We start from the raw sequence: 23,637 nt of genomic DNA on the forward strand, positions 1-23,637 counted from the left end.
GTAAAAACATTCTCAGGACAATAGACTGTTATGCAGGACATAGCAAGGCAGACTGAGAGCAGGAATCCAAAAGTAATTTTGGTTTCTCTACCACAAACCTAATTACCAAGTAAAATAACATTCCCACCATGGTGCACAAAAGATTTGAGTAAACTAAACTGTTTTGCAACCATTTTATATAACACCTATTTGTGCCTTACAATCCAATAAACCACTTTTGGTGTGCTATCAAAAGCACATTACTTGCATAAGGTAGATTGATCAACATTATTGTTGGAATGGCACAAACCTCCATAATCTCTTGCAGCAAACTCTAATCAGGTGTGTTACTGTGAATAACTGGACTATGAATCATTAGTTTGAGAGGAAAAGCTTATTTCTTGTCCAGGTTAACTCAAATTACCTTCAAATAATTGACCTTTAAAGCTGCAGTATCATTTCCTCTTCCCCATAATCAATGAGTCCTTAAAAAAGTTATCCTTAAAAAAGGATGGAGGTGGGAATTTCCTCTGGCTGCTCTGCATTAGTGACAACATAAACAAAATTGGGTGATTTATTTTCATCTCAATTTCTGGCACAACAATATCGATAGAACTAGCAAACATTTGAAATCTTCCTGCTATGTTCACAATGTCACTAACACACGGTAACCAGAAGAAAGATTCCTCCCTCTCCCCACTTATCAACTTCCGATATATTTGAAATGAACTGATAATAATGTCTATGGTTTTGGCCAATTCTGAAGTAACATCGAAAAGCAGACCAGAACCATCAAACTTAGAGAACTTTAAGTGCATAATTCAGATCAAACAACAGCAAGAATGTAACCAAGAATCAGGGCAAACTGTACTCTATTGTATCTTTCATATAACTCTAGTAATAGAAAAAGAAAAAATCCAAGAAAAATGAACATTGTAAATTTAATTAGCTACACTTCTTTATATAGGCAAAATGGTCAACCTCTGACATTAAAAAATCTATAATTCCATCTCCAGTTTGTAGACATGCCCAAATTTCTGGACAACAAAGGATGAACATCGCAGATTCTTTACTGGGGCAATTGTTAAAATCAGAATTATAAATTAAAATAAGTTCCTGGTTTTTGATAGGCACACTTGGCATTAATGAAGAATGACTATGTTACATCCATGAGAGATTGTACTATGTGGTATTATAATTCTATCAGTCAATTTGTGTTTTACATGGAATTTCCTGTTACATAATTAACATATTTTCCCTGTGAAAACATAAATGTAACTATTATTTTGAAGTGAGGTGGTAGCCGAGATGGAGTTTGCATCTTGACTTTTTTCTCTCTCTGAAACATTAATGAAATATAAAAATTATCTCCCCTGAGACAAGCTGCAGTACTTCTCTCACACTTCTGTTCTTATACAATGTGAATGCTCCTTAATCTGTGCACAAATCATATTAGGAACATGATTCAAGACATCTTCGACAAGCCAGGGGCATGGCTTAAAGACAACCCACTAGCACAATGTGCTGGAGGTCCAATGCATTGTGCCACAGAATGGTAAGGTGTGAGGTCACACCTGTGACTACTGACACATTCAGCTTGCTCCGGCATGGGATAGTGCCAATAAAAAGGCATATGTTTCCTTGTGGGAAAAGGGGGAATAATGGGATAGGATTCACAATGAGCTGCTCTCCCACATTCATGGCCTCTGGTTACAGCCGAGTTGATTAGCAGAGATCTGTAAGGAGACCATCTGCCCACATCCATGGTTGCAAATCATGTGTGGTGCAAGGACATTTCAAAAAGTGAAGTGAAAATGTAAATAAGGAAAATAATTTTTAAAATGGTAAAAATCCCCCAAAATTTGTATCGATCTAAATCGGCCATGAATGTAACATGGGTACTCAAACTCTCAGCCAGATTAGTGACCGTTACTTAAAAATAACCCTACATGATGATAATTACTATATAGTCTTGCACCCAATTTTCCCCGAGATGGAATAAAATAGATTAGACTTGGGATGTACGGATCTGGCTGAAACTTCTCCAGGTTGTACTCCTATATTGACAGCATCTTACAGATCTGCATCCTGAATTCTTGGATAGGAAATCTTCATTATTCGCTACACCTGCAACTTTAGTGCAATTAAGATACAACTGGGGTAGACATGTGTCTTGGAGGGAAGAAAAAAACAGGCTGTATCGCATCAGCTGCCTGTTATCTGCCCCACCTGCTATTCAATTAGATTGGCTGGAATGGAACTACATTTCAGGCGGGTGTATATCGGGCAGTTGGTGAGATACAGTACCACCCATTTTGTGTCACCATCCAAAATTAATTTCTACCCCAACTGTGTTTGTATCCAATTCAGAAAATCAAACCAATTTTTCTTTTTTCTCATTATTTCTCATCCATGCTCATCTTCATTTGTGGTGTTTATGTTTAATTAGTGCTGCTTCCTACACTTTTGTAGCTGTGGAAATATTCTTTGACAAGCACTGTCTGTTTACTCTGGTTTGGTTTGGACCCAACCTGTACATCCATAAATTTACAGAAGTAAGCAAACAAGAGATGGATTTTTTAAAAAGAGATAAAAACCAACAAATCAAGAGGAATCAGATACAGATGGTTGGCACTTTAGGTTGTCTTGAAACGATCGGAACTATGATAGAATTTAGATTGGTAACTGACCAGTGATGGTTCTTCTGTTGTATGAGGAGTTGTTTCTGTTGCCTCCTGGACTTCTATCTTCCATCCCTCTTCCTGTGACCTAAAGGAAAGGAGAATGTATCATCAAATGGCATGACTGTAGTATGCTTCTCTGCCTAGTGTCTGTACGCTGCAAAGAAAATAGACATTTTTATTTTGAATTATATTTGGGTAGAGTGCAGAACTTTTGTATGCTGTCATCTAAGTAATATATTAGAATTGTCCAGAGACCTGTCTTCTCTCACAGCTAGCAGAATTATTATCGGATGAGTCAAAACAAATAACTAAATCTCACTGCTGATGGAAGTTTAACATTGCTGCAATTGTGTTTGTATGCATTTTTGTTTTACATTATTTTTTCAAATTCATAGCTAAGAAAAGAAAATACTTGTCAAATATGATAATATTTATTGATCCTTTAATGCTGGCAGAAATTATTCAGTTGCTAATGCAAATGGTCAGAGCACGAAAGAGAGACAAGTTAATGACTGCAATTTGTGACGCTCTTACCAATTAAACATAAAATACACCATTAGAAGTCAACTCTAGCTGTTGTGATTTCCCAAAGTTCACTTAACCTTTTGTAATTCATTGCTTTAATGGGATAATTGATTCCACTAAAATGTATACCATTGTCCGGATTTTTTGTTTTTTAAACATTTCAATAGAAGGCTGAATTTCATATTAATAGCAATCACAAAGTCATGTTTTGCTCAGAAGTGATAGAGCTACATCATCCTTCACTTTTGAAGCACTGCAATACATTTTTTTAATGATTCAATTTTTGACCAATTTGTATTACACTTTCAGCTGTAATATTTCAGCCTAGAAATATGATCACGCCCAATAATGGAGCTCGTGCCTGTTCACATTGTCTCAAGCAGCACAAGAAATTCGTACTGGGACCTCATTAAAATGATTCAGGTGTACAGACAGGGCTATTCATTTGTTGCATGCCTATTGTGGGAGTGTGAAATCGGGCATCTCTGATGCTATTTAAAGGCAACCAGCATTTCTAAAAGGGAGTGGGTGCACTCTGGCTTCAGACATCAAGGAAATTGTCCAGATTCAAGAAGATGACTGGAAGACATTCAGACAGGGCACCCAGGTTCTTCAATGCCGAGCTGAAGGACCTGGTGTAAACAGTGGACAGGAGGAGAGAGATCTTGTTCACCCCAGGGGGTAGAAATCCCTCCAAGCAACACCTCCATTTCCAGTGAGAAGCGGTTGCTGAGGAGGTAAGGAGCATATTGCCCATGACATGACTGCAATGCCGAAAGAAGTTCAATGACCTCACCAGAGTTGTCAAGGTAAGAATACAGCTCTCTAACTCGCTGCTAACACCTACACCACCTCACAATACTCTCCACCCCTGCATCCCTTCATTCTCCTAAAATCACTGCACCACACTTCACTCTACCTCCTCCTCCTCATACTCCCACACTCACCATTATTGCAACCCTTATTTCTCCACACCTCATAGCTTACACACTGCATATCAACTATTCAAGCATGGCAGGCTCATTCTCTAAATAGCTCACAAGGACTTCACTAACACACTCCCTTCTTCTTTGCAGGAGAAGGCCAGGTACAACTTGAGATAGGAAGCTGTCAGCGGAAGAGGCTGAGCCCAGCCACACGCCCTCTCCCCCGTGGAAGAAAGTGCATTGACCAACATGGGCAGGGGTAGAGCCATGGCTGTGGCAACTGGCAATGCTGGAGGAGACATTGCACAGGGTTTCTTCACACCTTTTCCTCTTTTTCCCTTCTTACTTCTCTCTCACCCTACACATTTTGCATGACAAATTGAAGCTACTTTCAACAGTCACTCATTTCTCTTTGCACTCCCTTCACACTAAAATCTTACCCTTGTCCCTCGCTTTCATTTCAGGTCTTGAAAATGTGGCACTACCTCTGCCACTTTAGGAAAAACAGGCTAGCCTTCCTGAAGATGCACCGTTACTTGATCTGACCCTAGCAAAATCAAAGGTTGGCACTACGCATACTTTAAAGATAAAGCTAGAGGACGGATCTTTACGTGGGAATCACCAGACATGTGCAAAGGAGCTAAGTCATATGGATAGGACGCCACAGATGCCAATTCATTGGCGGGAGAGATCACATATTAGGTCTGCTGCAGAAGACTAGGATGCAGACTTTGAGGGCCCAGGCTATCAAAGAAGGTTGATAGACATACACCAGGAAATGCTAGGTACATTGGCCAGCCTGCCAGCGAGCTTGCACGCAATGACTCAGAGCATGGAGGAGTCTAGCTTCAACTTGGATCAAGGGTTTGCCTAGAGCATGGACACCATGCTGTCCAGCATGCCCTGAGCAGTCAGCTCCGTGAACACGACAGTGGTGCCCATCATGCTGGAACCTCTGCGGACAGCTGCCAGGGCAACTCAGATGGCTGCCACCTTAACTTTGGGGGCCTGTTAAATATTAGATGTAGATGGAATTGAGCTGTTCAATATATTTGTTTTGTGTTATGGATCTGTTGTTGGTGTTTATATTTGTACTGAAGTAAGGGCAAGACCCATAGGCTGGACGGAAGGAAGGTGATAGCAAGGATGGTGGTGATCAGTATTGTGCAACCGTTGATATATTGGGGATGGGAGGGATGGTTCACATGAAGCGCTCCGTGATAAGCTGCTCTCTGAGTTTTGGCAGCTCAGGGCAATGGTGATCAATGGGCACACCTTCTCTTCCTCCTCATCATGCTGCTCCTCATCCTGCTGTACTTCTTGCTGCTCAGGTTATGGTATGGGCTGGTTCCTCATGATGACAACATTATGAAGCACGCAGCACATGACAACAAATGTGGATACCCGCTCAGAGTTGTACTGCAAAGCTGCTCTCGAATGGTCCAGACAGTGGAAGCATTGCTTGAATGCGCCGACAATCTGCTCAATGAGTTTCTGCTGGCAACATCGTTGTAAGTTATCTTTGCAGTTGTGCCCAGGTTCCCGACAGGAGTCATGAGCCAACTCTGAAGGGGATAGCCCTTTTCGCTCAGTAGCCAGCCTGCTTGAAACAAAGGTGGCACAGAGGACTGGAGCAGGATAAATGAGTCAGGACTGCTGCCAGGAAACCGGGCACAGACTTGCATGATTTGCTGCATGCGGTCGCAAGCATAGTATGAGTACATTAAGTATTTGTATGTAAATTCACAAATTGGAATGTTTACCTCATAATGTCTAAAATTAACTGAGCTTGAGCAGTCTCAATCCATTTCCAACTGACCCAAAAGCATAATGTGCCCTGAAAATCAACCCTAACTAGTACAAATTGACAGTCTCACTCAGAGAATTCATGTGTTAAATCGAAACTGACGTCTTGGTGAGAAGAGGATGCTTCTGAGGTTCTGGCAGAATAAAGAGGGTTTTTCATCTAATCTATGTTTGGCTGTACTTGATAACAATGGTTTGGATGGCACTGGTTATTAAAAGTGGAAAGGTGTTTCATCCCCAAGCAAGAACTCTCTTGTTCACTGGCATCAAAACATAACTCATTTTTTAAACAGTAATTATCTTTTCCTTTACGTTGTATTAAAAGAACTCCAGACAACATTTAAACTTGAAAACATACCACCTTGACACTTAAAATGAAACACAACAGCCATTGTGGTTTGATGATTTCATGCACAATGATTCCAAAGAGTGATCAACATATAGTTAGGACTTGCACATAGAGTAGTGGAGGGAACAACCATGGAATCATTTAAGAAAGAGTTGGATACTGCAATGGGGATTTGAAGTGGGAGGTAGGGGGATTGTACAGTCTTTCTGAAAAGTTGAGCTAAGAAAGACCTTCTTGCAATCAACAAAAGAAAACATAATTTCCCCTACTAAAATTCTGAGAAAAAAGAGAGAAATCAAGGATGTTTCTCATTGGTGTCACATAAGTTGAAAAATAAGCTTTATAGTTTTGTTCTTTTCCCCTTCCTACTAAGAGAAATCTGTTGCAGTTTTCAAACAACACATAAGGCTTGACAAATACATTCCCATAAAGACATCATTCCTCGAACAGAAGTAGCCTGGTGTACTTTCCACATGTGGCTTGAATTTTCCTCTGCCCATTTATGACTGGTCCTGGAGCAGTACCGATAGGGATATTGGCCGGGAGGCCTACTGCAGATTCTTTGCTTCTAAAGTGGGCCTACAAATTTCTCCTCCTCTCCATCCTACCAACACAAATGTTAGCTCCTGTCCAGCCACAGGAGAAGGGCAAGGTATTCCAGTCTGGATAATTTCCCTTGCTTTCCACCCCTGAATTGCTGATGCTCAACAGGATTAGATAATAGAGGTCATGGGGATAGGGGAATGTGGTGGCAGGAGTCAAGAATACTGGCTGAGAGCAAAGAAAAAGAAACTCTCTATTTTCCATCTCATCATAATTGCTTAACTGTTGAACCTGGACTCCATCAAATTCTCTTCCAAATTTTGGTCAGCATTAGTTAGGCTGCTTCTGCCTGCTTTAACAATGATCCTGCCCATTTCTGAGGCTGCAGTGAGTACTCCATTGCAGCACCAGAGCAAGTTCCTCCCTTGCAGTGCCGAGTTCTCTCTGCTGAGGAGAAATGACCCGATCCAAGAAAACGGGATGGGTTCACAGCAGCCGGCGGACAGAAGTCCTACCCTCACCCACCTCTGGCAGGAGGAGGACCTGCCACAACCTGGTTTACAGATGCTACAATTTACTACAATTGTTATTCATATTAAACTTTTCCCCTTACGGCCCTGACATCAGTCTCCATAGAGGCAGTCTGTTTCTGGTGAAACTACAAAATTGAGGACCAAAATCATCATCCTGCCTTCTCCAGTATTTAACCATTCAACACCGGGAGAAGCACAATATTAACACTCACTTCTCCTCATGAGTTTGATCAGGTGTTTTTCGCTCATGATCTGGTTGTGACTGGGGTTCTGGCTGCAGTTGCGCCTCCAAGCTCTGCCTGAAAGCCTCTTGTTGTTTTCGAATCTCCAGTAACTCCAACTACAAGACAGCAACAGTGTAGGAATACATCACATTGGGAAGGTAACAAATTGATGATTATTAAAGAAAATACCAGAAGTGCTGCAGGAATTACAATCAGGTTAAGCCACCAGAGAAAATTACATATAATACAAAAGCAAAATACTGCAGAGGCTGGAAATCTGAAATAAAAACAGAAAATGCTGGAAATACTAAGCAGGTCAGGCAGCATCTGTGGAGAGAAAGAGAGTTAATGTTTCAGATTGATGACCCTTCCTCAGAACTGGAAACAGTTTGAGATGTAACAGATTTTTAAGCAAGTGTAAAGGCAGGGAAAGGGAGGAAAAAACAAAATGGAAGGTCTGTGATGGGATGGAAGGCAGGAGAGATTAAATGACAAAAGAGATGATGGTGCAAGACAAAAGGAGATAGTACTCGGGCAAGTTAAGAAACAAAAGATGAGTCGAGATAAGGTGTAAATGGAAATGGCAGAATCATCAAGAGCTGCCATGGGAGGAAGAATTAGGGGCAGATGTTATGGTCTAAAATTTTTGACAATTACATCAATGCATTATTGTTTAAGTTAAAAGAACGATGTAAGATTTTTATTTGGACAGTAACAACTAACTACGTATAAATATATTTTAAATGGGATAATTCACTGCCTTCGATGTCAGCTTGGCACAGCTGATTCAAGCCTCACTCCAGGACTTGAGCAGACAATCAAAGCTGACACTAAAGGTGCTGAATTAAGGCCCAGTTTGATTGCTCAATTGGAAATAAAAGATCCCAGAGGACTATTTGAGGAAAAGGAGGACATTTTGATTGCCGATCCCAGACAGGAGAGAGCTCACTCTCTCAGGTTATGATCTCTCCCCTTGTAGTTCCTGACCCACCCCCCAGCCCAAGTTCCTGCCCCATCATAGCCCAGGTTCCTGACCCCCACCACAGCCCAAGTTCCTAACCCACCTCCCAGCCCAAGTTCCTGACCTTACCACCGCCCCCCGCCATAAATGTGGCATTGTGTATGGGTCACAGATTGTTAACAGGTTTATTGGATATGAAGTAGATAGTGACAGCGTTGTGACTTACGGATTTCATCCATTCCAATCATGTCACTTGTCACACATGCACTGAGCTTTCTGAGAAATCAACCAGGTGTAGGGGAGGAGTGGGAGAACGGGAGCGGGTATAAGGGGGTGAAGAACATGATCTGTCTTCCCCGAGTTCCCTCTCTCTCTCCCCGCTGATCCCCTCTCTCTCTCGCTCTCTCTCCCCACAGTCTCTCCCCCAGTCTCTCCCCACAGTTTCTCTCTCTCCCCCTCCAATCTCTCTCTCGTCTCTCTCTCTCCCCCCTTCCAATTTCTCTCTCTCGTCTCTCTCTCTCTCTCTCTCTCATCTCTCGTTGTCTCTTCCTTTCCCTCGTCAGTTAGTCAGTCAGTCTCTCTCTCTCTCTCTCTCTCTCTCTCCCTTCTGCGATTTTTTTCTCTCCCACAGAAGGCCGCGAAAATGTCCGTGTCGATAATCACAGCGATATTTTAGGCAATAGTCCTGAAGATAATCCAAAAGCCCGAGAAGCAGCTCTAGCGGTGAAGAGCTCCACACAGTTCACAGTTCGGCCCCACTTGCGCTTCCTCCTATGTCGCACTGCATATCCGCGACCGGATCGAGCGCGCATGTGCAAGAAGGGGGCGGAGTCCAAGACTCAAAAGGACACAAGGACACAAAAAAGTTGTTGCAAATAATCACTTCGCAAAAAAACCCCAATGGTTTAGCTGTTATTTCTTATTTACTGTTGGACCTTGTTTTCAAACTGGCTGCTATGTTTGCCTATATAACAGCAGTAATTACAACTCAGAAAGTAATTAACTGGATGTGAATCACTTTGAAACACCTTGAGGATGTGTTAAGAAGTCAAGTGTGCAAGTTCGTTCTTGTTATTCTTTCATGTCTTTCTGGACCATAAACCATTTCTCAGCCAAGATCACGTTTAAGGAACTGATGTGTGCCAGCACCATTCTATAAGCAACTGGTAGGAGGTGGTGATAACGCAGGTCAGACTGATGTGCCTGAAAATGCTCCCGAAGTACAACTCTAATTATTCATTGGCAGTTGTGCCTCATGATGTGTTAACTGAATGACATGTCAAGAGTTTAGAATGGTGGTGTGGAGCTATGGTTCCCAGAATTAGGAAATGCAGTGCAAAACCCTGAAGAATGGAACACAATTGTTGATGTTATCAAGCAAGTTAAACTTAATTATCTTCAACCCGACTAGATTCTAGAACTGGGTGAATAATGAGATGCTGATGTGATGCACAAAGTTTGAATAATTAACAAATTAATCTTTAAAAAGATGGGGGCTCTGTAATCTATTGGAATATTAGTACCACACTTTTTTTTTTAAACACATATTGTGCTGGGTACTATCTTATGTTCACACTATTAAATGTTTCTTCCTGGAGTCTACAGCTCGATAATAAAAATAAACAAACATTTTATTTATAAAAAAGTTGGGGCCATTATTATACAGAAGGCCAATTGAAAACCTACAGCTGAACAAAAAGAAACAATTACCTACATGGTGAGTTTCTAACCTGAGCCTTGCTACTGGAGAGGCATCAAGCTGAGAAAGGAGATGAACTGATCACCTTGAGAAAGGCTCACGTCAAACAAACTAGCATCAGCTATTTTATGTACGTATTAAAAATATATATGTTTTTAAATCACTGATTTCCAGGTAATATATTTCAAACAATATTATATGACAAGCAGCGAACTAAGCCACGAATCCAACCTTGGGGTTTGAATAACAAACACAAACCACACTTGCAGTTTATGACATCATCTGTACTCCTGCGTGATTTCCAGTGCTTTACAAAATGTAGGTCTTTTGCTTACATGGAGGATGAGGCCCACATTTTGGACACCACCAAGATTTTTTTTTAAAAGATGAGGTAAATTAGTTGATGTCAACTGGGGTTTTAAAAGTTTGGGTCTTGGGTCTTGTGAACAAATGTAATCTGTAAAAAAAATTGCAAAGATGTGTTGCTGCATTATAAACCCAACAAGGGATCAAAGTTTTGTGTCCACTGGAAGATGTCACTTTCAAAATCACTACTCATGCATTAAAATTAGCTGCTAATGGACTGTGTATCTTAGTATTAATCAAGCTTCAGATTGTCCAAGATAGATGTTTTTTTGGTGAAGTTAGATGCTTCTCTTTGCTTTTACTTACAGTGGTCAGTCTCTCCAGCGCAGCAAATCTCTCGTCCCAAGTGGCTGTTGATTTTTCAAATGCCTCATGTCTCTTGATCAGTTTTTCAACCTCGGCCACATTGCTGCCCAGATCACGGCTGTTAAGGTAGGACTCCTGAGTAATCAGCCATGCTTCAGCAACTGAAGCATCCCTTGCAAACTGACACACTTCTAGTACTAGAAAAAAAACAGAAAACACACAATAATACAAAGTTTTAATCAGTTAATATGGGCAACAACAAAAAAGAGACACCTGCTGCTTTTCCTAATGTTTAGGTTGCTGGAGATGTTTCGGCATCAGCACATTGTTCACACAGTAAATTGATTTCTAAAATGATTTAATAGCCTTAAACCACCACTGGGTGTAATTAATTCATTCTGAAAAGTGCTCTGTGAGCTGGTGATATCTTGTGGGAAAACCAGTTCAGGCTCAACTAAAAACCTAAACAGATGAAAATTAAATCTATTTTTGAAATGGTTACTTGCTTTACTTCAATTCCATTATTTGTAAGGTTTATTTTAAGATAACTTTTCAAAATAATTCAATAATGTAACTGAACCCATGTCTCCTCCTACCCTACATCGAAGTCAGATTCAACAGTGAAGTTATCATGTCAAGCATCACATCAATTGCTGCATGGAAATGAGGAAAGTTAGGGCTGACCTTAGGCCTATGTTGTCTACGCAGTCAAATAAGCCCAATGTTTCAGGGGGCACTGTCCCGAATTTTATAATCCATTTGTTTTCCCTCCATCATCCAACTTTAACATGCTGTTTTCCTCTTGCCCTTACAATCTCTTTGGCACCATATCACATGTGGTTGACATGCGTTACTACTTCCATAGCACCACGTAAGTGTGCACAGTTTCCCCAGCAACATATTACATAGAACACAGCTCCTCCAATGGGAAGCTTCCAAATTCACCCAGACTATGGATACATCCTACTCCCATGGGTTTTTGACCAAATGAGAATGCTTTTGCCTGCAACATAAAGCACTTATGATCTGCATATTACAGTATGAGCCTTCACTGGGGCTGAAGCCAGTGGAACCTGTACAAATATGAAGTTCAATTAACAATGCTTTATCAGCTTCCTTCAGTACAAAGATAATGGGAGGAATTGTAACCCCCAAAAATGGGCAGTTTGGGGTCAAGTGGGATGTTAAAATATTAAAAATCTGAATCCTAACCCACCCCCAATCTGTCCACTTTTTGGTTTTAATGGAGGTGGGATGGAAGACAGGTGACAGGAAACCAATCCACTCATAGAACGCTGATTGGCAATTTAAATATTATAATGAGACTGAGAGCCTCACATTTAACCAACATATTAATATCGGAGGGCATTGGGAAACCCGGCAGCTAAAGGGAGGCGAGTACTGCTGGATCCAAAAGGTAAGTGCCTTTCCACTTACCTGCTGGATCTAGCTTAACGGCTTCACCCACCCTCCGCAATCGGACAACCATCCGACACTTCCGATCTCTCCCCTGCTCTGGCCTCCAAACTTCTCGATGTCCCCTACCTCAGGACTCCCAATCTTCCTCACCCTGCTAAGACCTCCATAGTGTCCTCCCGGCTCAGGACACCTGATCTTCCTCTCCCGCTCCGGCCTCCCCGATCTTCCACAGCTCACGAATCCTGACCCTCCTCCCATCTCCACCACTGCCCCCCCACCCCCAGCGGCCTCCCCGATGTTGCCTGGCTCACGACTCCCGATCTTTCTCCCCCCACGCACCCCATCCGGCCACCCCGATCGCTCTTTTCCTCCTCTCTGCTCCCTGGCTGCGGCTTCTTGCCGAAGACCTAACCGCCCGGTGACAAGAAATGTTCTTCTGGGTCTCCTGAGCTCAATGCAACGTCCACATCACTCCCCACCCCCGCCCCCTCCCTGCCTCAGAGTTAATATCCAGCCCAATTAAGTACTTTAGAAGTGTGGTCACTGTTGTAACATAGGGAAACACTGCAGCTTATTTGCACACAGCAAGGTCCCACAAACAATAATGAGTTAATGACTGTATAATGTTTTAATTAAGGGATAAATATTAGCCAGGACATTGGGGATAACTCCCCTGCTCTTCTTCAAAATAGTGCTATGGGATCTTTTACATCAAACTGAGCAAACAGACAAGGCCTCAGTTTAAGGTCTCATCCGAAAGACGGCCCCTCCCGACAGTATAGCACTCACTCGGTACTGCACTGAAGTGTCAAGGAAAGACAAATGCGTGGACAGTGCTTCACTTACAAAGGCGTAACCAGTACCAGCGCTCTTCCCATTTATCCATCATCGATTTTCTCTTCTCTGTGAGATGCACCAGTTTTTCTTTAATCTAAAAAGGTGAGGATTTGTCAACATCAATGGCAAGTTCTGGCATTTTCAATTTTACAGAGCGATTTTTGAAGGTAGTATTATGGGATTTATACTAGATATATGATGATATGTATGCTGGTGTGTATTACAAGTGGTTCTTACTAATGCCATTATGATCTGAGTTTATGAAGTTTGAACAGTTCAGTGCATATTACATTTGAAAAGCACCTGTTTCAGTTTATATAATAAACACAGAAAAGTAATGTCAGTGTTTCCTTTAAACAAACCAGATGTGAAAGAAGCCGCTGAACCTCACCAGAGGCAGAACCACAAATTAATTTTGGCTTTGGGGGTGGGGGGTCTGACGGAGAGGAAGCGGCAGTTAATCATCTACAAAAGAAATACTTTGGCTGGTAGCCCTCGCCCATTTCAGTGGTTGTATAAACATACTTTAATTTCAGATGTATTACATCCATTTCCTGCCATTGTATCACATGATTTGAGTATGACACATACTACAGTAAATTACATAGTGGGTTTCAGAAAAATACACTTTAGGTATATCAGCATTGTAGCAACTGAGAAAGTTACTTACTAGTTTCGATATTGGATACTTGTTTTGTTTCTTTAAATTCACATTGTTTTCTTTTGGCTGAATTCATAATGAAAAATATTTATTCAGAAAGCGGTGATAAGTAGTCAGAATAATCTGGTAGGTCAGGTGTTAGAAAGAAGACATTAGGGGCATTCGCAATGCAATTGGATCCTAGTTTGGGAGAGTTAGGGCACTCGATAGGTGAACTTTAATGGCAATTCCTCATTCTTGTCTGTTTTTCTGTATTAATCTAAAACCGCAAAAACAACTTGCATTTATATAGCGCCTTTAACATAGTAAAACGCCCCAAGGTGCTTCACAAGAGCATAATCAAACAAAATTTGACATGAACCACAGAGATATTAGGACCAACCTATGTGGCATGCCATGACCTGTGTGTTATCCTAAATATAGTGCACTACAGACCATGGGCTCAGTTTTCCCGGGTCAATTGCGCCGTTTTTTTGGCACGCTCCGTTTTTTTTAGCATAAGTGTTAATATCAAAGTTTCCCCCAGGAATCTGCGGCAGCTTAACTGAGTTAGTTCCGATTAGTTCCCTCATGGCTGCGGTAGTTTTGATAATTTTTCACAGATTTCCACCCAAAAATTTCTGCTAGGTCGACATATCTGGTCACTCCCAATAAACCTTCTGGTGAGTTAACATTGAGAAATCGGTGCAGAATAAAGCCATTATTTTCCATCGAAGTTTTTGGAAAGAGTCAAGAACACTTTAAATATCCACAATAAAGATGACATTTTTTTACCTTTCAACGGAGTACATGGAAGTTTGATGGAATTCTGAAGTTTTTATTTTTATTTAAACTTACACGCCACCACCGAACGTCTTCAAACAGGGCTGGAGGATCGCTGCGTCGGCCGGCAGGATCGGCTCCGTGCCCGGACACAAGGGCTCGGCTGCAAAACAAGTCCCGGGGAGGAGAGGGGGCAGAGTGGGGAGGTGGCGATCGGAAGCCTGGACTAGGCACCAAATGAGCCCGGGGAGGAGAAGTTACAAGGCTGCCATGAGCCTGGGGGGGGTAGGGGGGGTGTGCAGGGGGGGAGAGAAGTCACAAGACTGCTGAGACCTGGGTGTGGTCCATAGAGACCTGGGGGAGAGACAACAAAGAACCTGTCCTGCCTGCCTTCCTGCCATTTTGAGCTTCTTGCAAAAGGTAAAATTTAACCATGGGGGCAATACTGACAATGCCATACCTTGTGTGAGCCTTCTGCATCATGGTGCTACGAAGAAGACAAATGATTCGACGTCATCACAAGAGGGATCTCAGAGCCCATAGGGTGCTGGGCAGGAGGCCTTTCCCACCTCGGCTATATCGTACCTCCACCTGAGTGATGCAGACTGTGTCTGAAGGCTGCGTTTCCGCAAAGAAGTTGTAACTGAGATCTATGAGTTGGTGAAAGCGGACCTGCAACCTAGAAGCATCAGGAGGACTGCTTTGTCAGTTGAAGTGAAGTTTACAGCTGCACTTTCATTCTATGCTTCCGGATCATTTCAAGTTACAACTGGGGATGTGTATGCCATTTCTCAACACACACTACATGTCTGTATTCGGCAGGTGACAGCTGCACTATTTGCCAGAAGGAATGACTACATAAAGTTCCCCATGACTGCCCAGGTAATGCACGACAGGGCTGTGGGCTTCTCCAAATTGCTGGCTTCCCAAAGGTACAGGGCTGCATTGATTGTACCCACACTGGCTTGCGAGCACCTTTGGAGGATCCCGAAATGTACAGGAACAGAAAAGGTTTCCACTCCATGAACGTGCAGCTCGTCTGTGACGACATGCATCACATCATGTCAGTCGATGCAAGATACCTTGAGAGCACCCATGATGCATTCATCCTACGCGAGAGCTTAACATCTGGCATGTTTCAGCAGCAGCAAGAAGGGCAGAGCTGGTTACTGGGTGACAAAGGATATGGTCTCGCCACCTGGCTCATGACGCCCCTATGCGTAACCCAGATGGAAGCTGACTGGAATACAACATGTTGCGCATTGCGACGCGCAGCATCATAGAGAGGACCATTGGCATCTTGAAACAACATTTCCAATGCCTGGACCATTCTGGAGGCTACTTGTTATACTCCCCTGAGATTGTTGGTCAGTTCACTGTTGTGTGCTGCATAGCTTAGCCATCATGAGGCAACAACAGCTGGTAGTAGAAGACTCACCGGAGGTGAGAGTAGCTGATGATAATGATGAGGAAGATGCAGATGATGAGCAGGAGGACGAGGACGAGGAAGCCATGTAATACCTGAAACCGGAGCTCGATGGCAGAGGAGGGCGGGCCATCGTGCCCCTTTAATGATTGCTCGAGCCTTGCACCAGCTGCTCATCCGTGAACGCATTGCTGCCTGAGAGCTCAGCAACAACTATTTCACATGGACCATGTTTACTATTTGGAGCTGTTCCGTAATGTTGTGTTGTGTTAATGGAACAAATGTTGGAAATTATTCTTGTTTACTTCAAAAGTTATGTTAATAATCAAACAAATAATGGAAATAATTCTTCTCGAGTTCCAAAAGTTGTGTTAATAATGGAACAAATAATGGAAATGATTCAGTTTTAAAGTAAAATATATTTTATTCAAAAGTTTAGCAAAAGTTCTTTGTACTTAACTTTAATAAAATTATTCTTATTCTTATATCAAACTTTAAAGTTTTCAGTTATGATCACTTACAAACTCTAAGATCACTTACAAACTTTTAAACTTGTAAATTTACATAATTTACAAAAAAGTTATAATTTGAGAACAACAGTTATAACAGTAACAACAATAACAACAGCAGCAACTGCAAAGAAAGTCTGCACCCATCTCTCCTCCATCTTATTTCAAGACCACCCACTGCGCTTGTTCTTGGTGATTCCACCACCCCTGCCCGCAGGCGGTAGCGTAGTGTTTCTGGGGTTAGTACCAAGCTTATTCCTTCTAAGATCTCGGGTAGTGTGCACCTGTTGAGGGAGGGGGGTGGGGAGGGGGGCAGGCAGCAATGTGGAGGGCCCAGATGGCAATGTGGAGGGCCCAGATTGGGGCTCTTCAGAGGCTGGTGTGGGGATTGGAGTGAGAATGACAGTTGGTTCTGTCAATGGGCGTGGGGTCTGGGTGTGTTCCCTTATTGCAACAGTTAACTCCAACATGCCGTCCCTCATGTGCTGACAGTGTCTCAACTACCTACAACATTCCCTCCCTCATGGTCACTGTTAGTGTTTGCACCATCTGTGATATGCCCTCCCTCATGTTCACTGACAGCGTGTCAGCTACCTGTGACATTCCCTCCCTCATGGTCATTAACGTGGTTTCAGCTGACTGAGATATTTCCTCAATCATGGTCCCGGACATCATTCCCATTTCTCGTGAGTTTGTTGTTACTTCTCTCGACAGTCCCGCTACCTCATCACCCACCCCACTGATGGTGTCCAGGAGTGATCGCGTAAGGGCAATGCTCTCCGCACTCATTGCCATCAGCTGAACCACATCTGTTAGAACCTGCACGTCAGGAAAACATGGTTGAGCTCGCCTTCCCCTCCTCACCCTGGGTGTACTACGCTGCACCTCACCACTGGGACCCACAGCCTCGGACGGTGCTGCCCTGGGTGTGCCTTGTTGCACCACACCACTGGGACCCACAACCTCGGATGGTAAGAAAGCATGGAACGTCCCACCAAAACTCAAACCACTAGTTACAGAAGGAGCTGGCACCTCAATGGATGGCACCTGCACCTCCTCCAAAGTCAGTAAAACAGTGGGGGCTTCATCCATCTCTATCACCTCACCCTCACGCTCTTGGTCTGGAGGGTTGGATTGGAAAATGTTCTCCTCTTCAGGCTCATCCTCGTCTGAATCCTCTTCTGCATCGTCAGGGTTGGCCTCAAGTTCAGCAAAATATAACGGAACAGACAAATGGTTAGCAGCAGAGGAGGGGGCAGGGTGGGTGGCATGAGTAGGCTCACACAGCGCAGGCAGCAGGCTGATTTGAAGGACCACGATGAATGAAAGCACGTTGCATCAACCGAAGCGTAGCTGATGGAGACATCCCTAGGAACTAAAGCATGGCTAGCCCACACAGCACTTAACATTTAGCAAAGCCAGACAGTAGAATTTGCAGGACTTACCCTCTCCCTCGAATGTAGGCCCAGCTTGTGCAGTGGTGGTTGCTTTTCTCCAGGCAGGACCCATCAAAGCAGGGACCCTCTCTTTTCAAGGTGTCAGTGGCTGCAGATTTGCCGGGCCTCCTCTTGTTCGAGTTCCTTCCCTTGTGTTATGTGCCACCTTCCTCTGCAAAGATGAAAATGCAACTTTTTAGAGAGGGTGGGACATATACAGCTGGTCACATTTACAATTGCAATTCCATTGAATAAATGAAAATATTACTTACACTAACTTCTTAACCAAGCACCTGCCACTTCTTTTTGCACTGGCCTCCAGATCTCGTGGTGGTCACCATTGCACAGTAATCTTCTGCAACTTAGTTCCAGCGTTTCTTCATTTCTTTGGGTGGAACTTTTATGTGACCTCTGCTGGTGTCCAGCTCCTGCCATCTGCCCTCAATTACAGTAACTAGTGCCTCCACGTCATCCTGTGAGAAATTCTTGGTCATGTTGCATCTTGTATTGCAACTCCGAGTTTTCCAATGCTCTTACAAAGCACTCAACGTTCTCACACACGCAACTGGCTCTTTAAAAATGACTGTTTGCAGACCCGGAACTGTACTGCGCATGCGCACCCATTGGGATCACATCAAAAATGTCCTTTTTTTTCGTGCATGAGCAGAAGGTGCGGCATTGTTTTTTCGGCGCAGATAGCAGGCTCCATCCCCCGAGGCAACTGGACAGGCTGCGTGGCACCAAATTTGATAAATACTGCGGGGAAACTTTAGACAAATATTTCTGACGCATTTCTGGCCTAGTAAAACGGGTGTAACTCTGGCACTGTGGCAAAAAATGGGCTTGGGCAAAATTGAGCCCCATCTGTTGGCCTATATATAGAGCCTACATGTTAATCTGTGTATGATACTGCAATCTACTTTGTCAACCTACATATAGCACAAGCTAGTCTGTGTGTTTTATATATACTACAGGGCCGTAGTAATACCTGCCCTCCTGTATGGCTCAGAAACATGTACAGTAGACACCTCAAATCGCTGGAGAAATACCACCAGCGATGTCTCCGCAAGATCCTGCAAATCCCCTGGGAGGACAGATGCACAAACGTTAGCGTCCTCGACCAGGCCAACATCTCCAGCATTGAAGCACTGACCACACTTGATCAGCTCCGCTGGGCAGGCCACGTAGTTCACGTGCCAGACATGAGACTCCCAAAGCAAGCGCTCTACTCGGAACTCGTCCACGGCAAATGAGCCAAAGGCGGGCAGAGGAAACGTTACAAAGACACCCTTAATGCCTCCCTGATAAAGTGCGATGTCCCCACTGACACCTGGGAGTCCCTGGCCATTGACCGCTCTAAGTGGAGGAAGTGCATTCGGGAGGGCGCTGAGCTCCTCGAGTATCATCGCCAACAGCATGCAGAAATCAAGCGCAGGCAGCGGAAGGAGCTTACGGCAAACCAGGCTCCCTGCCCACCCTTTCCCTCAATGACTATCTGTCCCACCTGTGACAGAGACTGTGGTTCTCGTATTGGACTGTACAGCCACCTAAGAACTCATGTTCAGAGTGGAAGCAAGTCTTCCTCGATTCCGAGGGACTGCCTCTGATGATGATGGCATACTGTAGCCTACATGATCACCGTATATTATATAGCAGACTACAGCCTAAGTTTTCTGAGTGCGCACCAGTGCACATTGGAGAATCTCAGGCATTTTGAGTGCTTTGCTCCTTGATTTTCTCAAAAAACTGAAGGCAGATGAGATACTTATTGTCGGTGCAGACTAAGAAAATTTACCACTACATACTAACTTACATATAGCACATTTCAGGCTGTGTTATCCTCCATGCAACATATTTTTCAGTTCAGCCATAAACAATGATCTTCTATTATTATTGAGTATAAATCCTTGAGTATAAATAATAATGAGCTAAAAATTCCCACTGAGTTATATAATGTGAAAAGCTAAATGAGAACCATTTCATTCAGCTTCAAAAAACTCAATGCTGGATGTTGAACCACTGTGTACCAAAACCATGGCAATATCCTGCCATCCTCACCTCATCAGAAGCATGATGTTTGCGGGCTAACATTGTCTTGCCCAGGTCGATACAGGAAGTGAACTTCCTATTCCTGGCATCAATCTCTGCTCTGATTCCCTGGTGGTACTTCATCAGTAGCTCCACAGAAGAGACATCCCTGTCATTAAACATAACAATTGAACATAATGTTTAATTTAGCAAGAAAGGAAGTGTTGCCAAAGTATATCATTGACTTGACTGCATGAATCATTGGTTTCATGGTACATCAGACACAGCAAAATTAAAAACATTTTTGAAAAAAAATGAAATGGTATGTTTATGTATTGACTATTATTTGCCATGAATTGGCTCAAAAAACTTGAAGTGAATCTCAATTGTTAATCCATTAGCACATGTCCTCAGGTGGCATTGAGCGAGTAGGCCACTGGAATGCTACCATGATACTTTAAAAAGTGACCTCAAAAACTCATGTGAAGTAATAGCCACAGGAGAAATAATTTCAAGGCTGGGGTCTCATCTCAAGGATCAGATGAGTTTGCCCGAGTGGTTTATGCCTGGTGATCCCTTCCAGGCATGTTACGTTCTCTATGAAATAATTAAAATAGTTACTGCATTCTTAGTAAGAACTTTTTACTGGTGTGCTAGGAAACACATTCATGTGACTTGTGGCCAAAATGCCTCACCTGCATGGCAACTGTATTTGTTGGCTCCTTCATTTCTTCATCTCAATCTTGCAGTGCATTTTGAAATGATAATGGAATACTCATCTTCAGCTCCTTATATGGTACAATTTAAATACCAGCAACCAAGAATAATGAAGAAAAGAACTGGCAGAAACCGACATAAAAATGAGGCGGTGTCTGCTGGTTGTGCAACCTCATTATTCTCCCCTAAATCGTCTGTTGAAAACCTGAGTGCCTTGTGCGAGGTTATGTACCCCATTTTCTGACCTGCACCCATTGTCCACGAGACTTGGCAAAATTGGGGCTACAGACTTCATTTGTTGGAAATTATATTATTTATTCCTATTAACTATTTTCAATAACACAGATTTGATTTTTGTCATCGAGTCCTGTAAAATATTTCAAAGATCGTATATCTGATATTAGGAGCTGATATTGCAAGTGCCAAGGCTATAGGCTCACAACTGCTGTCCCCCAGCATGTTCCCAATCTCCGTGCTACTGGGAGAGCCTGGAAGGAAACCAAGTCCTTTTCCAGAGAATGAAGGATATCAAAAGGAGAATCACCCATGAACCACTCTTGAGCACCTGGTGGTGGACAGTTATTGAGCCATGAAAGTAAATTGCTCACTTGTTCTTTCAGGTTGGATAAACATAGCATGGGAGGACTCAAAAGAGGCCAAAGGAATAAACATGGAAAGATACAAAAAATCAAATAAAATCTGACAAGATGTACTGTAAGAGTTGTCATGCGAATCCTCATGGTTAGCATTTATCTAATTAAAGGTTTCAGAATTAACAGAGCAAGGCATCAGACAAATCAATTGCCATCTCTTAAAAAAAGAGCCTACAAATATTACAGGGCTATGGGGAATGCGCAGGGGAGTGAGAATAATTGGATAGCTCTTTAACATGAGAACATAAGAAATAGAAGCAGGAGTATTCCATACGGCCCCTCGAGCCTGCTCCGCCGTTTAATACGATCATGACTGATCCGATCATGGACTCAGGTCCACTTCCCCGCCCGCTCCCATAACCCCTTATTCCCTTATCGTTTAAGAAACTGTCTATTTCTGTCTTAAATGTATTCAATGTCCCAGCTTCCACAGCTCTCTGAGGCAACAAATTCCACAGATCCACAACCCTCTGAGAGAAGAAATTTCTCCTCATTTCAGTTTTAAATGGGCGGCCCCTTATTCTAAGATTATGCCCCCTAGTTCTAGTCTCCCCTATCAGAGGAAACATCCTCTCTGCTTCCACCTTGTCAGGCCCTTTCATAATCTTATTCGTTTCGAAAAGATCACTTCTCATTCTTCTGAATTCCAATGAGTAGAGGCTCAACCTACTCAACCTTTCCTGATAAGTCAACCCCCTCATCTCCGGAATCAACCTAGTGAACCTTCTCTGAACTGCCTCCAAAGCAACTGCCTGCCTTTCATAAATATGGAAACCAAAACTGCACGCAGTATTCCAGGTGTGGCCTCATCAATACCCTGTACAACTGCAGCAAGACTTCCCTGCTTTTTACTCCATCCTCTTTGCAATAAAGGCCAAGATTCCATTAGCCTTCCTGATCACTTGCTGTACCTGCATACTATCCTTTTGTGTTTCATGCACCAGTACCCCCAGGTCCCGTTGTACTGCGGCACTTTGCAATCTTTCTCCACTTAAATAATAACTTACTCTTTGATTTTTTTTCTGCCAAAGTGCATGATCTCACACTTTCCAACATTATACTCCATCTACACATTTTTTGCCACTCACTCAGCCTGTCTATAGCCTTTTGCAGATTTTTTGTGTCCTCCTCACACGTTGCTTTTCCTCCCATCTTTGTATCGTCAGCAAATTTGGCTACGTTACGTTGGCTATGTTTCTAAGAGCTGCCCAAGAACCATCTTAAGATCAAGAGTAAATGAGCTGAAGCAGATAAACTATAATTTTCCAGTGATTTAATGTCATGCTGCTTTCTAAAAACTGACTAAAGAATTGTAGTCAAATGCTTTCCAGATGAGCAGAAGGTGTTTGGTGATTGAGGCAATTTGACACTTCAAGTGAGTTTGGTTATTCTGCACAAGGTTATCCCATGGAGTCAGCAATATGGTTCATGCAGAGCACTGTTGATTAGGTCAGTCTCGTCTAGTAAGGTCATTAAGTCCAACTGGAACGCCCTTGTGCAGAATATCAAAGTCACTGAATTGGCCAGAGACAAATGTGGCACCATAAAGCATCCCTCCACGCCAGATTACTTTGAGGCCACAGATGCACTGTGCAAATGAAGATGATATTTGTGGAAGAACAGTGGGCATAATCAAAGCAAAGCAGGTCAAGGCACCCCAGTTTTGTTAATATATGTTTTGAAATGATTTGGAGTTACAGTCAAACATTTTATTCTCAAATTATAAAAGATTAAGAGGGTGGCATTGATGAAGAGGCTAGTAATAGAGGGTGTATGATTTATGCCAATCATTTGTTAATCATTTATAAAACCAGGCATCATGGAGGCTGTGGATGCATCTCCACCTTTCTCCTCCCCTAATTTTTGTTGTTTGCTTTCCAGGAGATCTATACCCTCAGTTCAGGGTGGATTTTGATTGAACTCATGGGGGCCGAAATTCAGGGCTGCCACAAAGCTGGCGCACCTACCTTTTTTCAAAGGTTTTCTGACCAGGAGCGTTGAGGCGGCCTTTGGATCGGTTTTGAGGACTTTGAAGTTTTTAACGTTGGACCGGAAGTCGGTCATAGTGGGGGCGGAAGTGCGGCGGTAAGTCATGCTGAGCAATGGAGGTTGGGGCGGGATCGAGTCTCCGCCACTGTCATTCAGCGGCAGAGCGGGGGTGACGTCACTGCGCATGTACATCACCATGCTCTCTCCCCTCCGTTAAAGGGGAGAGAATTGGGCATTTTTTAGATTCGGCTTCTGGGCCACCAGTGAGGGTTTCAGCCGGGCCAGCGACCTGTTACTCA

General features: G+C 43.1%; 1 protein-coding gene across 7 annotated transcripts in view; it reads right to left on the minus strand.

Annotated features, from left to right (window-relative positions):
• Positions 1-23,637, minus strand: part of LOC139263202 (spectrin beta chain, non-erythrocytic 1-like) — a 451,700-nt gene that overhangs the window by 73,679 nt on the left and 354,384 nt on the right. For all 7 annotated transcript variants that reach the window (XM_070878931.1, XM_070878934.1, XM_070878933.1 and 4 more), the window contains exons 28-32: positions 20,010-20,148; positions 13,167-13,251; positions 10,902-11,098; positions 7,558-7,685; positions 2,670-2,748 (exon numbers count right to left, since the gene is read on the minus strand). In XM_070878931.1, coding sequence (XP_070735032.1) covers positions 2,670-2,748; positions 7,558-7,685; positions 10,902-11,098; positions 13,167-13,251; positions 20,010-20,148 — 628 coding nt within the window. The remainder of the gene's footprint in view (positions 1-2,669; positions 2,749-7,557; positions 7,686-10,901; positions 11,099-13,166; positions 13,252-20,009; positions 20,149-23,637) is intronic.

The sequence above is a fragment of the Pristiophorus japonicus genome, chromosome 4, assembly GCF_044704955.1.
Source record: "Pristiophorus japonicus isolate sPriJap1 chromosome 4, sPriJap1.hap1, whole genome shotgun sequence".
Lineage (NCBI taxonomy): Eukaryota > Metazoa > Chordata > Chondrichthyes > Pristiophoridae > Pristiophorus > Pristiophorus japonicus.